General features: G+C 35.2%; 1 protein-coding gene across 8 annotated transcripts in view; it reads right to left on the reverse strand.

Moving 5' to 3' along the window:
• CCDC138 (coiled-coil domain containing 138) overlaps positions 1–13,057 on the reverse strand; it is a 99,048-nt gene that overhangs the window by 53,460 nt on the left and 32,531 nt on the right. For 7 of the 8 annotated variants that reach the window (XM_072742876.1, XM_026010901.2, XM_072742877.1 and 4 more), the window contains 3 exons: positions 9,435–9,512; positions 9,215–9,322; positions 6,918–7,082 (listed from right to left, as the gene is read on the reverse strand). In XM_072742876.1, coding sequence (XP_072598977.1) covers positions 6,918–7,082; positions 9,215–9,322; positions 9,435–9,512 — 351 coding nt within the window. Of the gene's footprint in view, positions 1–6,917; positions 7,083–9,214; positions 9,323–9,434; positions 9,513–12,506; positions 12,644–13,057 lie in introns of those variants that run through there. The other variant, XM_026010905.2, reaches the window with a different exon arrangement.

A 13,057-nucleotide genomic window follows, 5' to 3' on the forward strand; every position in this document is an offset into this window, starting at 1 on the left:
TCATGATCCCAGGATCCAGGGATCGAGCCCACCCCCAACAGGCTCCCTCTAAGGAACCTGCTTCTCTCTCTGCCTCTGCCTCTGTTTCTATGTCTCTCATGAATAAATAAATAAAATCTTAAAAAAAAAATAGCTGGGAAGAAGTTACATTGTCACTAAGGATTCTGTCAAAAACTATTACAACTGATAAATGAATTCAGTAAAGTTGCAGGATACAAAATTAAAATACAGAAATCAGTTGCATTTCTATAAACTATTAGTTTAGTTTATTAGTTCATTATTAATGAAGAAGTAGAAAGAGACATTAAGAAAACAATCCCATTTACAATTGCACCAAAAAGAATAAAATACCTAGGAATAACCAAGGTTAAAGACTTGTACTCTGAAAACTATAAAACAATGATGAAAGAAACTGAAGATGGGAAGGGAAGATATTCTGTGCTCATATACTGTTAGAATTAAATACTGTCAAAATGTCCATACTTACCCAAAGCAATCTAAACATTCAATGTAATCCCCATCAAAATATCAACAGCACTTTTCACAGAACTAGAATAAATAATCCTAAAATTTGTGTGGAACCACAAAAGACTCCAAATGGCAAAAACAATCTTGAGAAAGAAGAACAAACCTGGAGGTATCACAATCCCAGATTTCGAGACATACTATCAAGTTATAGTACTAACAACAGTATGATAGGGGCAGCCCAGGTGGCTCAGCGGTTTAGCGCCACCTTCAGCCCAGGGCCTGATCCTGAAGACCCGGAATCGAGTCCCATGTGGGGCTCCCTGCATGGAACCTGCTTCTCCTTCTGTGTCTCTGCCCCCCCACCCGTGTGTCTCTCATGAATAAATAAATAAAATCTTAAAAAAAAAAAAAACACAGTATGATAGAGCCACAAAAACAGACACATATCCATGCATAGAGAGCCCAGAACCCACGCTTATGGAGTCAACTAATCTATAAAAAAAGAGAAAAGAATATACAATGGGGAAAAGACAGTCCCTTCAATTAATAGTACTGGGAAAACTGGACAGCTACATGTAAGGAATGAAATTGGACCACTTCCTTACATCATACATAGAAATAAACTCGAAATGGATTGAAGACCTAAATGTGAGACCTGAAACCATAAGACTCCTAGAACACAATGGCAATAATCTCTTGGTCATCAGCCTTAGTAACATTTCTCTAGCTATGTCTCCTCAGGCAAAGGCAACAAAAGCAAAAATAAACTATTGGGACTATACCAAAATAAAAGGCTTTTGCACAAAAAAGGAAAATCATGCACAAAAGGCAATCCTAATGAAAGGAAGACATGTAAATAATATATCCAATAAGGGGTTAATATCTACAATATACGAAGAACTTCTACAACCCAACACACCAAAAAGCCCCAAATAATCTGATTAAAAATGGGAAGTGGACCTGAACAGATTTTTTTCCAAAGAAGACATATTGATGGCCAGCAAGTACATAAAAAAATGTTCAACTTCACTAATCATCAGGGAAATGCAAATCAAAACCACAATGAGGTATTATCTCACACCTATCAGAATGGCTATTATCAAAGACAAGAAATAAGTGCTGGCAAAAGTGTGAAGAAAAGGGAACCTTCATATACTGTTGACATAGATGTACAACCACTATGGAAAACAGTATAGAAGTTCCTCAAAAAATCAGAAATAGAATTACCATATGATCTAGTAACTCCAATACTAGCTGTTTACCCAAAGAAAACAAGACATGTACTCAAAAAGATAGGTGCACCCTATGTTTAGTGCAGCATTATTTATAATAACCAAGCTATGGAAGCAACCCAAGTTCCATCAATACAGGAATGAATAAAGAGCATATGGTTATATTAATATACAATGGAATATTACTCAGCCATAAAAAAGAATGAGATCTTGCCATTTGCAAAAACATGGATGGACCCTCAGGGGTCCATTTCATTTATATGAGTTCATTTATATGTGGAATCCAAAAAACAAGCAACTGAACAAATGAATGAATGAATGGACACTCTTATATACAGATGACAAACTGGTGATTGCCGAAAAAGAGGAAGGTTGGGAAATGGGTGAAATAAATAAAAGGAATTAAGTGGTATAAAATTCCAGTTAGAAAATAAGTAAGTCACAGGGATGAAAATACAGTACAAGGAATATAGTCAATAATATTGTAATTACATATGGTGATAGAGGGTGACTACAATTATCATGATGAGCACTGAGTAATGTATAGAACTGTTCGGTTAATTGGCTGCACACCTAAAACTAGTAACATTGTATGTTAATTATACTTAATAAAGACATTGAGCAACTATATTATCTATTTTAAATATACACAAAAAAGAATTTTCAGGGGCACCCCGGGTGGCTCAGCAGTTTAGCGCCACCTTCAGCCCAGGGTGTGATCCTGGAGACCCGGGATCGAGTCCCACATCGGGTTCCCTGCATGGAGCCTGCTTCTCCCTCTGCCTGTGTTTCTGCCTCCCCCCATACCGTGTCTCTCATGAACAAATAAATAAAATCTTTAAAAAAAAAAAAAAGAATTTTCAGATATCTCCCATAAATGTTCAATTCACAAAAACGTTATTTGAGCAGGACTCCTAAAACCTACAAAGGAAAATTGAGGTCATGGAGAGGGAGTTAAGATAATGTCTCATATCTCAGGATCTTCCAGCTTAGTACAAAAGAGGAAAAAGACAAAAAGGAATTTGGAGAACTATTACCTAATAGAGCCTAATTCTGTATAAGAAAAAACACTGATTTTTTTTAATCATATTTTATTGTGAAACACTTCAAAAGTGGAGCCATTAAAGGCATGCCAAGACAGGGAGGGATGCTACCTACTATCATCTCTGTTATTTACCTTATTCTGGAAGGATTATGTAAAGCAATAGAAAGATTCTGTCTTTTATATTTATCAACTTGGGAAACTGATAAGAAAATGGAATGAAATGTTTAACAGTGAAAAGCAGACAATATTTCCACTAATTCTAAATAATGTGAACACTTAACTAGAAAACACAAGAAAAATATTTTTTAAAATTATCAGAACTGATTTCAGTGGATTGTCCAATAAAAATGTAAAAAGCAAAATTATCTTCCAAATACCACCAATATCCATTTGTAGAGAATGGAAAAAAATCATATTCATAATATCAAAAAATTTTCCAAATCTAGTAAAATAAATGAAAAAGGGAAACATGCAAAATACACATGTATAAAATTACAGACTTCATTTAAGAACATGAAAAACCACATAAAAGGAGGAATGGAAAGACTTATTATAATTATAACGATACCTACTCTTAATCCAGAAATTAAATGCAGGAACAACAACAACAAAAAAGTCTTTTAAAAGACTAAAACTTGTGCTAAAACTTGATGGGATGAGCACTGGGTGTTATGCTATGTGTTGGCAAATTGATCTGCAATAAAAAATAAATTAATTAATTGAAAAAAAAACTGTGCTAAAATGACTGTTGGGGATTTACCCCAAAGATACAGATGCAGTGAAACACCGGTACACCTGCACCCTGATGTTTATAGCAGCAATGTCCACAATAGCCAAACTGTGGAAGAAGCCTCAGGTGTCCATCGAAAGATGAATGGATAAAGAAGATGTGGTTTATGTATACAATGGAATATTACTCAGCCATTAGAAACGACAGATACCCACCATTTGCTTCGACATGGAGGGACCTGGAGGGCATTATGCTGAGTGAAATAAGTCAATCGGAAAAGGACAAACATTATATGGTCTCATTCATTTGGGGAATATAAAAATTAGTGAAAGGGAATAAAGGGAAAGGAGAGAAAATGAGTGAAAATATCACTGAGGGTGACAAAACATGAGACACCTAACTCTGGGAAATGAACAAGGGGTAGTGGAAGCGGAGGTAGGCGGGGGGTTAGGATGACTGGGTGATGGGCACGAGGAGGGCACTTGGCGGGATGAGCACTGGGTGTTGTGCTATATGTTGGCAAATTGAACTCCAATAAAAAAAATTAAAAAAAAAAAAGAGAGAGAGAACATACTTTTTTATTGATTTTGTGATGGATCTTGTTGTTAGAAAACTGAAAAAGTGCACCAGTGAAAAGAATGGAGTGATGATTTATCAAGCATTTTGGGAATAAATTAATCCATTTCTATAAACGTCATAGTTTACCAGAGCCTAAGATACTAAACCTCTGTTTTTTCTTATTATCAGTAATTGATCTATTTTGGAAATATATTTAAAATATGGATTGCAAAAAAAAATTGTGCTAAAATGAGCATTTTGGACAATTAAAAATTTCTTGTAAGAATAACCAGAAACATGGCAGCCCCGGGGGCGCAGTGGTTTAGCGCCGCCTGCAGCCCACGGCGTGATCCTGGAGATCCAGGATAGAGTTCCGCATCAGGCTCCCTGCATGGAGCCTGCTTCTCCCTCTGCCTGTGTCTCTGCCTCTCTCTCTCTCTCTGTATCTCTCATGAGTAAATAAAATAAAAAAATCTTAAAAAAAAAAAAAAAGAATAACCAGAAACAAACAAACAAAAGAATAACCAGAAACTTCCCTACTCATGTATAATCATGTATTACAGTCAGAATCAATCAGAACACTGCAGTAGTAAGTAGTACAGGAACAGACAGATCAATGGAACAGAGTAGTGACTGCAGAAATAGACCCCACCTCATATATACATTTCTTATATAATATATATTTCATATATATTTCATATCAATGGGTGAAATAGGAGTGACTCCACAAAGATAATTTACCATTTAAAAAACAAAACAAAAATGGGGGAATCCCTGGGTGGCTCAGCTAAAGTTTAGCACCTGCCTTTGGCTCAGGGCGTGATCCTGGAGTCCGATCGAATCCCACATTGGGCTCACTGCATGGAGCCTGCTCCTCCCTCTGCCTGTGTCTTTGCCTCAATCTCTCTCTCTCTCTCTCTCTGAATAAATAAATAAAATCTTTAAAATTAAAAAAAAAAGAAAATGGATCTCTACTACACTCTTTATACCAAAATATATCACAGATGAATTAAATATTTCAAAGTTAACCATGAAATAAATAAAAAGCCTAGAAACATAAAAAAATACAAAGTTAAATATTTTCCAAATGTTGGGGCAAGAGAAGTCTATTTTAACACTGATGCAATGGTAAAAATAAAAGAAAGGATATGGGTTTAACTACATAAAAATGTAAAACTTTTATATTCCACAGAATACTATTCATTCTAAAATTCATATAGAATCTCCAGGCAGAGTCAACAAAAAATGATCTTGAAAATGAAAAAAGCTGAAGGTTTCACACTCCCTGATTTCAAACTTGGTGCAAAACTACAGTAATCAAAACAGTATGGTATTCACATAGAGATATACGGGTCAATGGGATAGAGATTGTGAAATGATTTCGTCATTCATGAGAGACACCAATATCATTCAATAGGGAAAAAGACAGTCTCTTCAATAAATGGTGCTGGGAAAACTGGATATCCACATGTAAAAAATGAGCTACACTTTTATCTTGTACCAGAGACAAAAAACCTGAAAACTAAAAATGAAGCAAAGACTTAAATGTAACTAAAACTAATTTCTTGAAGCATTACTTGGCATGGCCCTTTTACTCCACCTACAAAGCCAGCAAGCATGGGCTGAGTCCCTGACCTGCTTTTCTGCCCCTCTGGTTAAAAGCTCACATGATTACTGAACCCACCCAGACAATACTGGTCAATCTCTAATGGAAGGTTATCTGATTAGCAACCATAATTCATTTCTACCACAGAATATAACATACAGGGATTAGGATATGAATTTCTTGAAGGAAGCAAGCCTTCCAGCAAGCAGAAAAGGCATTTAGAAGACAGATTCTAGGTAAGGATGAAAACTAGAAATAATTTTCTAAAATGAAACTCTAGGGCAGCCCGGGGGGCTCAGCGTTTAGCGCTGCCTTCAGCCCAGGGCTTGATCCCTGGTCTCCAGGGAGACCCACATCGGGCTCCCTGCATGGCGCCTGCTTCTCCCTCTGCCTGTGTCTCTGCTTCTCTCGCTCTCTCTCTCTGTGTCTCTCATGAATAAATAAAATCTTAAAAAAAAAAGAAAGAAACTAATAATTATGAAATTGTTTCTGAAAACATTAAACCAACTATAGATGTTCAGTCTAAAAAGTTTTAATATATTTCTTATAGAATATAATCATCAACCTCTAATGACCAGATAGACTAATGAGAAATCATGAGTACCAATATCGAAATTAATGTCTGTAACTTAAGAAAATGATCACTTCTTAAAAAAAAAAAAAGAAAGAAAATGATCACTTCTTTTTGTTAATGAGAAGCCTCTTGCAAATAGACTTTTTATCCCTTCGTGACAAAAAAAACCCACAAAATTATTTTAGTGGAATTGAAATCCTAAAATGATTGTTATCACGAATTATTCATAGCACTAATCATTTGCCTAACAATTATTTTGCCATTTTTATTTATTTTATATATTTTTAAAAATTGTATGTATTTATTCATAAGACCCACAGAGAGAGAGGCAGAGACATAGGCAGAGGTAGAGGTAGGCTCCCCATGGGGAGCCCAATGTAGGACTCTTACCAGGACCTCAGGATTACGACCTGAGCTAAAGGCAGAGACTCAACCACTGTGCCAACCAGGTATCTCTATTTTGACATTTTTAGACTAAGTTTTTAACTTCTAGTCTCTATTTTTAAAAAGAAACTCCCATTATGCTAAGAAAAATAGAAGTATGAATTAATTTAATTAAGTCTGAAGTGAATCATTTTATAACTACCAGTATGGTCAATTTTTTATGAAAAGTACTTTAAATATTTTTTTTCTCTTGTAACATATACAGCAGGCTCTCCAGTTTTATTCTCCATGAATCATATATAACAAATCAAAAAACAAACCTTTATGCACTTTTCTTGAATATCATTTCTCTGAGAAGCAAATTTGAGTAGTGGCTTTTCACCATCCATTCCAGATTCTTCACTTTTTATTTTACTAAGGTGATGATCTGAAATCCAGTCCATGAAGACAGTTAAAAGTTCATAAACTTGTGCATTAAGTGGTACCTATATGTAAAAAATTAAATCAAATATTTATTTCCACTCACAATCGCATAAAATTTCAAGAGCAAGCTTTAAATTTGGGGAACATAGAATAATTTACCTAAAAAGAAGGTCACTAAAATATGGAATGAATGACAAAGCTTCCCTAAACAAAGGAAATTCCAAATCAAATACCTCCAATTAACCTTAGAAACATGTTAAATGATGGCTGAGAGAAGAGAAGAAAAACCCATCTTAAATAGGAAACTGAGCAAAGGGTTGTAGAAGGGGAGGTGGGTGGTGATATAGGGTAACTGGGTGATGGGCACTAAGGATGGCGCACGAGATGAGAAGTGGGTATTATACTATACGCTCGCAAACTGAATTTTAATAAAATGAAATTCCTGGGAGAAAAATGTATGAGATGCAAATGAATTAATTGATTGATTAATTAAAAATATAGAAGATGTATGAGACAAAATGGAACTTTATTTCTGAATGAAATAGATTTGAAAGTAGAAACAAGATTTTAGGGATCCCTGGGTGGCGCAGCGGTTTGGCGCCTGCCTTTGGCCCAGGGCGCGATCCTGGAGACCCGGGATCGAATCCCACATCGAATCCCATGCATCCCAGTGCATGGAGCCTGCTTCTCCCTCTGCCTATGTCTCTGCCTCTCTCTCTCTCTGTGACTATCATAAATAAATAAAAATTTAAAAAAAAAAAAAAAAAAAGAAACAAGATTTTATTTATTTATTTTTTAAGATTTTATTTATTTATTCATGAGAGACAGAGACAGAGACTCAGGCAGAGGGAGAAGCAGGCTCCATGCACAGGGAGCCCGACGTGGAACTCAATCAAACAAGATTTTAAATAACTCTCTCTTGTACCCTAACAGTTCTGTCTTCAGAGGAGCTGAGGTCCCCATTATAATTAACAGGGTCCCATTAATAATTCAATATTTTACATGTAACAGAAAAATAGTTTCATTTTTCTGCATGTAGCTGTCCAATTTTCCCAGCACCATTTGTTGAAGAGACTGTCCTTTTTCCATTGGATATTCTTTCCTGCTTTGTCAAGGATTAGTTAACCATAGAGTTGAGGGTCCATTTCTGGGTTGTTTATTCTGTTCCATTTATCTATGTGTCTGTTTTTTATGCCAGTACCATACTATCTTGATGATTACAGTTTTGTAATACAGCTTGAAGTACAGAACTGTGATGCCTCCAGCTTTGGTTTTCATTCTCAACATTCCTTTGGCTATTTGGGTTTTTTCCTGGTTCCATATAAATTTTAGGATTGTTCTGAACAGGGGTAATCGTAACCTATTTTTTTCAAACAGAAACTTTAGATGATAAGTTCAATCATTTTAGATACTAAGTATAAAAACATCTCCTTTAATAAATATGGAAGGTTGTATGACAGGAAAAAGGTGAAGGTGGGAATAGTGAAACATTTTCATTTACAACCACAAAAAATCTATTTACATATGTGTTGCCTGGCAGGCCAGAGCCAGCCCTACTTGTACAAGAAATCATAGGTCCAAGCCCAGAGAGAAGGCAGACCTTGGACTTGGAACCTCAGAAAAGATGTGCAGGTTGGTGTTGATGGCTTCACTGTGGTCCCCTCCACCCACCTGGATTAACAGCTACTTCTTACAGGAAAGAACTGAAAAAGACACAAGGGCACTTTCTAGGATGATGGAAATGTTCTAAATCTAGTTGTATGCTACATGAGTATTGGCATTTTTCAAAATTGACTAAGCTATATACTTAACAACCTCTGCATTATGTTACTGTATATTATACCTCAAAGTAAAAAAATCCTTAGGAAAAATAAACAAAGCCCATTCAGGCATGGATTGGAATCTAGACAGAAAATATTGAAAGCTTGTAGAATCTTCAAATACAATGAATAATGAAGCTCTTAATAAGCTTAAGGTCTGCACCTGAAACGCTGCTGGAATACTTTGTTTAGCTCTTGTAAATAAAAGCATATTAGAAATATTATACAAATATTTCCTGTAAAGCAATTATTATGGTGAATCCTTCCATACCACAAAATGATGTTTGCAAAAAAAAAAAAAAAAAAAAAAAAACATTCAAGAACAAAGCAAAAATGTCTGCTTTCTATTGGAGAAATTTTCTATTGTATCATACCTTGTGAGTTTTTGAGACTGGTACTTTTTCTTGTTTTAAACTTTTCATTTCATTGGCAGCATGCGAATTTCCTTTCAACCTCTGTATTGTCAAAAATTCATACTTCCTCTGCAACAATACATTTCCATGAATTAAAACACAATTGTTTAATTAAAGATAAGAAAACCCAAAAGTAATCATTTAAAATTCACTTGCATCAAAAGAGCATGCCTGCTCTTACCTGTAAATTATCTAAGCGAGCTTGAACTCTCTTAGCCTGAATCTCCATCTTCTTGTTTTCTTCACTTACTTCATTTAACTAAAGTGAGAAGATATTAAATATTTCAACATAAAAGTTAAGCTGATTTCATACTAAAGGTTTCCCAAATAATCTATCTCATCTAATCCGTATAACCAAAAAATGTAACAAAACAGAGTTAGCAGTCATGACTAAAGATCATAGCTGATGGTAATCAGACATCATAGAAATCATTTTGAAATGCATAAAAATATTGAATCACTATGATATATACCTGAAAACAATAGGATATTATATGCCAAGTATAGTTCAATAAGATAATAAAAATTTTAATGTAAAAAAAAAATCATAGCTAAAATCATCATTGGTCCCTAAAGTACTAATAGTATCTAAGTTTACTTCATTCTGTAAAATTTGCAGGTCTCTTGACATCTTACAAGTATATGTTTTAATGGGAAAAGTCTTTTTTTTTTTTAATGGGAAATGTCTTTTGGTTGAACTTTTTATGTATATACAGAAAATGTACAAAATAACTATGCAGTGTAACTAATTATTGAAATTGGAATATGTAAATTTAAGAACTGACATGTTTATAAATATTGAGTCTTCATATCCATAGTCTTCAATTTACCTAGATGTTCTCTATTTTCTTTTAGCGTTTTGTACTTTTCAGTACAAAATATATTGTATATACATATATACAGATATATGCATATATTATGCATATCTTTCCTTTAGATTTATTCCTGGAAAGCTATCTTTTTTGATGCTATTATCTGTGGTATCTTTCAATAAATAATACTATTTTACTGTTGGTATATAAAAAATACACTTGATTTTTGTATATTGAACTTACATCCAAAAATTCTCCTACATTTGCTTACCTGTCTGTATATTCATTTGGATACCTACATATACAGCTACATAATCATGTTATCAGTAGATAATTCTTATTTCTTCCTTTCCAATCCTTATCTTCTTTTTCCCTATCATACTAATTAGAACTTTCAGTACACTGTTCAATAGAAACAGTAAGTACTCTTACTTCCTTCTGATTTCAGAGGGAAAACACTTCAATAATTTATTTTGTTGTTGGATTTTTTTTTTGTAGACACTTTATCAAAATTAAGTTCTCTTTTATTACTATTATCATGAGCTGATGAATTTTATTATCAGTAGAAATTATATGATTTTTCTCCTTATCAGATAATGTGTTTCAAATGAGAAACCACCTTTGTATTCCTGTATTAAATCCACTCAGTTGTATTATTTTATGTATTGCTAGATTCAATTTCCCAATTTGCATCTATATTCATGCAACTGGTTTGAATCTTACTTTTCTTGTAACAATTTTGATACATTTAGTTTCAAGGTTATGCTGGCCTTCTACAGGGGAGTTTTTCTCTACTTCTATTTAAGGTACATGATTTCCTCCTTAAAATTCCTAAGTCTTACCATTCCTTCTTTGGAAGTAAAGTGTCTTGCTTTTCTTTGTTCACTTTTAAAATTTTATCTTTATCTATTGTTTTCAGCAGTTTTAAAACAGTGTTCCTATGTATGGTTTTAATAATTATCCTACTTAGGGGATCCCTGGGTGGCGCAGCGGTTTGGCGCCTGCCTTTGGCCCAGGGTGCGATCCTGGAGACCTGGGATCAAATCCCACGTCGGGCTCCCGGTGCATGGAGCCTGCTTCTCCCTCTGCCTATGTCTCTGCCTCTCTCTCTCTCTCTGTATGACTATCATAAATAAATAATAAATAAAATAATTATCCTACTTAAGCTTAAAATAATTTCTTGAATCTGTTAAATTGGCATTTTCTTTTACCAGTTTTGGTAATATGTGGCCATTTCACTTCACATATATTGTTTTTACTCTATGATCTCGTTTTGGATTCCCATGTTAAAAATTTTAACTAAACATATCTTTTATTTTTTTTAAAAGATTTTATTTATTTATTCATGACACAAAGAGAGACAGAGACAGAGGGAGAAGCAGGCTCCTCATGGGGCAGGTAACCCAATGTGGGACTCAATCCCAGGACCTCAGGATCACATTAGCCAAAGGCAGAGGCTTAACTGACTAAGCCACCCAGGCGCCCTAAACATATCTCTTTTAGAAATTTTTTTTATTCCTTCTGTACTCAGTGTTTTTATTCCAAAACTTTTTAGGAAATTATCTTCCAGTTCATTAATCCTGTCTTCTGCTGCACTCATCTGCTATTAACCCATTCATTGCAGTTCTGAAATTCAATTATTTTTTAGTTTTAGAATTTCATCTTAATTTTTTTTATAAATTCTGCTTCTCTAATGAAGCTCTCAATCTTTTTTTCTACTCTTTTGACCATATGAATCATTATTTTAAAGTCACTGACTACTAGCTCCAATATCTGGAACACTGGCAGGTATATTCATATTATCTGAGGCATTTTTGTTTTCTTCATATTGAGTATGTGATCCTGTACCAGAAAGTCATATAGGAGTCAAGTACAAAAATCAGAACTTTTAGAAGTCTGCTCTAGTGAGGGATGTCCCTGCCTAAAAGGCACTCGGGTGGGTGAAGTGAGGCAGAATCCTAGGTGGGACAGTGTGGTCTCCCTGGGGTCACAGAAAGAACAGGAGTACCTGAGTACAGCCAGATTCCCAAGGACTGGAGTGGGGAAGCTGAATGCTATCTGCAAACCCAAGAGTGGGCTCCCCGCTCAGGGTTGCTATAAACCACAAACTGAGCAGGGCCTAATAAGTGGCAGAACTATGCTCATCGGGGAGGAGCAGCACGATGCGTGCCACAGGAGTCTGCGGGTTTGGAAATTTGAAGCAGGGTTGTGTGCCTGAAATAAAAATGCTTGGTCACAGGCTGGGTGAGCATGGAGTGCAGACAGAGACAGGACAGACAGGAGTGACTGCTTTCCCCAAGGACACACTGAGGAGTTGGGGGCATGAGCTTTCAGCTCTGGGGCTGGAGACTGGGAGGCTGCCATTTCCATTCTCATCCTCTAAATCAGTGTGAAAGCCTTCAGGGAACAAAAGCCACACAGAGCAATCAGAAACCGCTTACAGAGCCTGGTCCGTGGCAAGGGCAGTGCGGTTCCACCCGGAGAAAGACACCTGAGATTCAGTGCAACAGGTCCCTCTCCGAGAAGACCAGCAAGAACATCCAGCTGAGACCAAGCTTACTCATCACACAGAACTGCAAAACTCCAGTCCTAGGGGAACACAGTATATAGAACTCATAGGTTTTCCCTCCATGATTCTTTAGTCTTCCAATTTTAATTTCTCTTTTCTCTTTCTCTTTAAACCAATTCCTTATTTTATCAACTCTTTTTTTAAAGTCTTTTTAAACTTTCATTTCCACAGTTACATTCTATCCATTCTATCCATTTATTATATTTAATTTTACTTTTGTACATATATATAAGTTTTTCTTTCACAATACAATTTCTTTCACAATATAATTTTGGGATATAGTTTTCTATTCTAATAAACAGACCAAAATACACACAGGATCTACTGTGTATTGGTCTGCTCTGTTCACCTATTTAATTATATTATCTCTCTAATATTTTTAATTTTATTTTTCAGTGTCAGGTCTCTTCTGATTTGCTTAGT

This window comes from Vulpes vulpes, chromosome 16, assembly GCF_048418805.1.
Source record: "Vulpes vulpes isolate BD-2025 chromosome 16, VulVul3, whole genome shotgun sequence".
Taxonomy (NCBI): Eukaryota; Metazoa; Chordata; class Mammalia; order Carnivora; family Canidae; genus Vulpes; species Vulpes vulpes.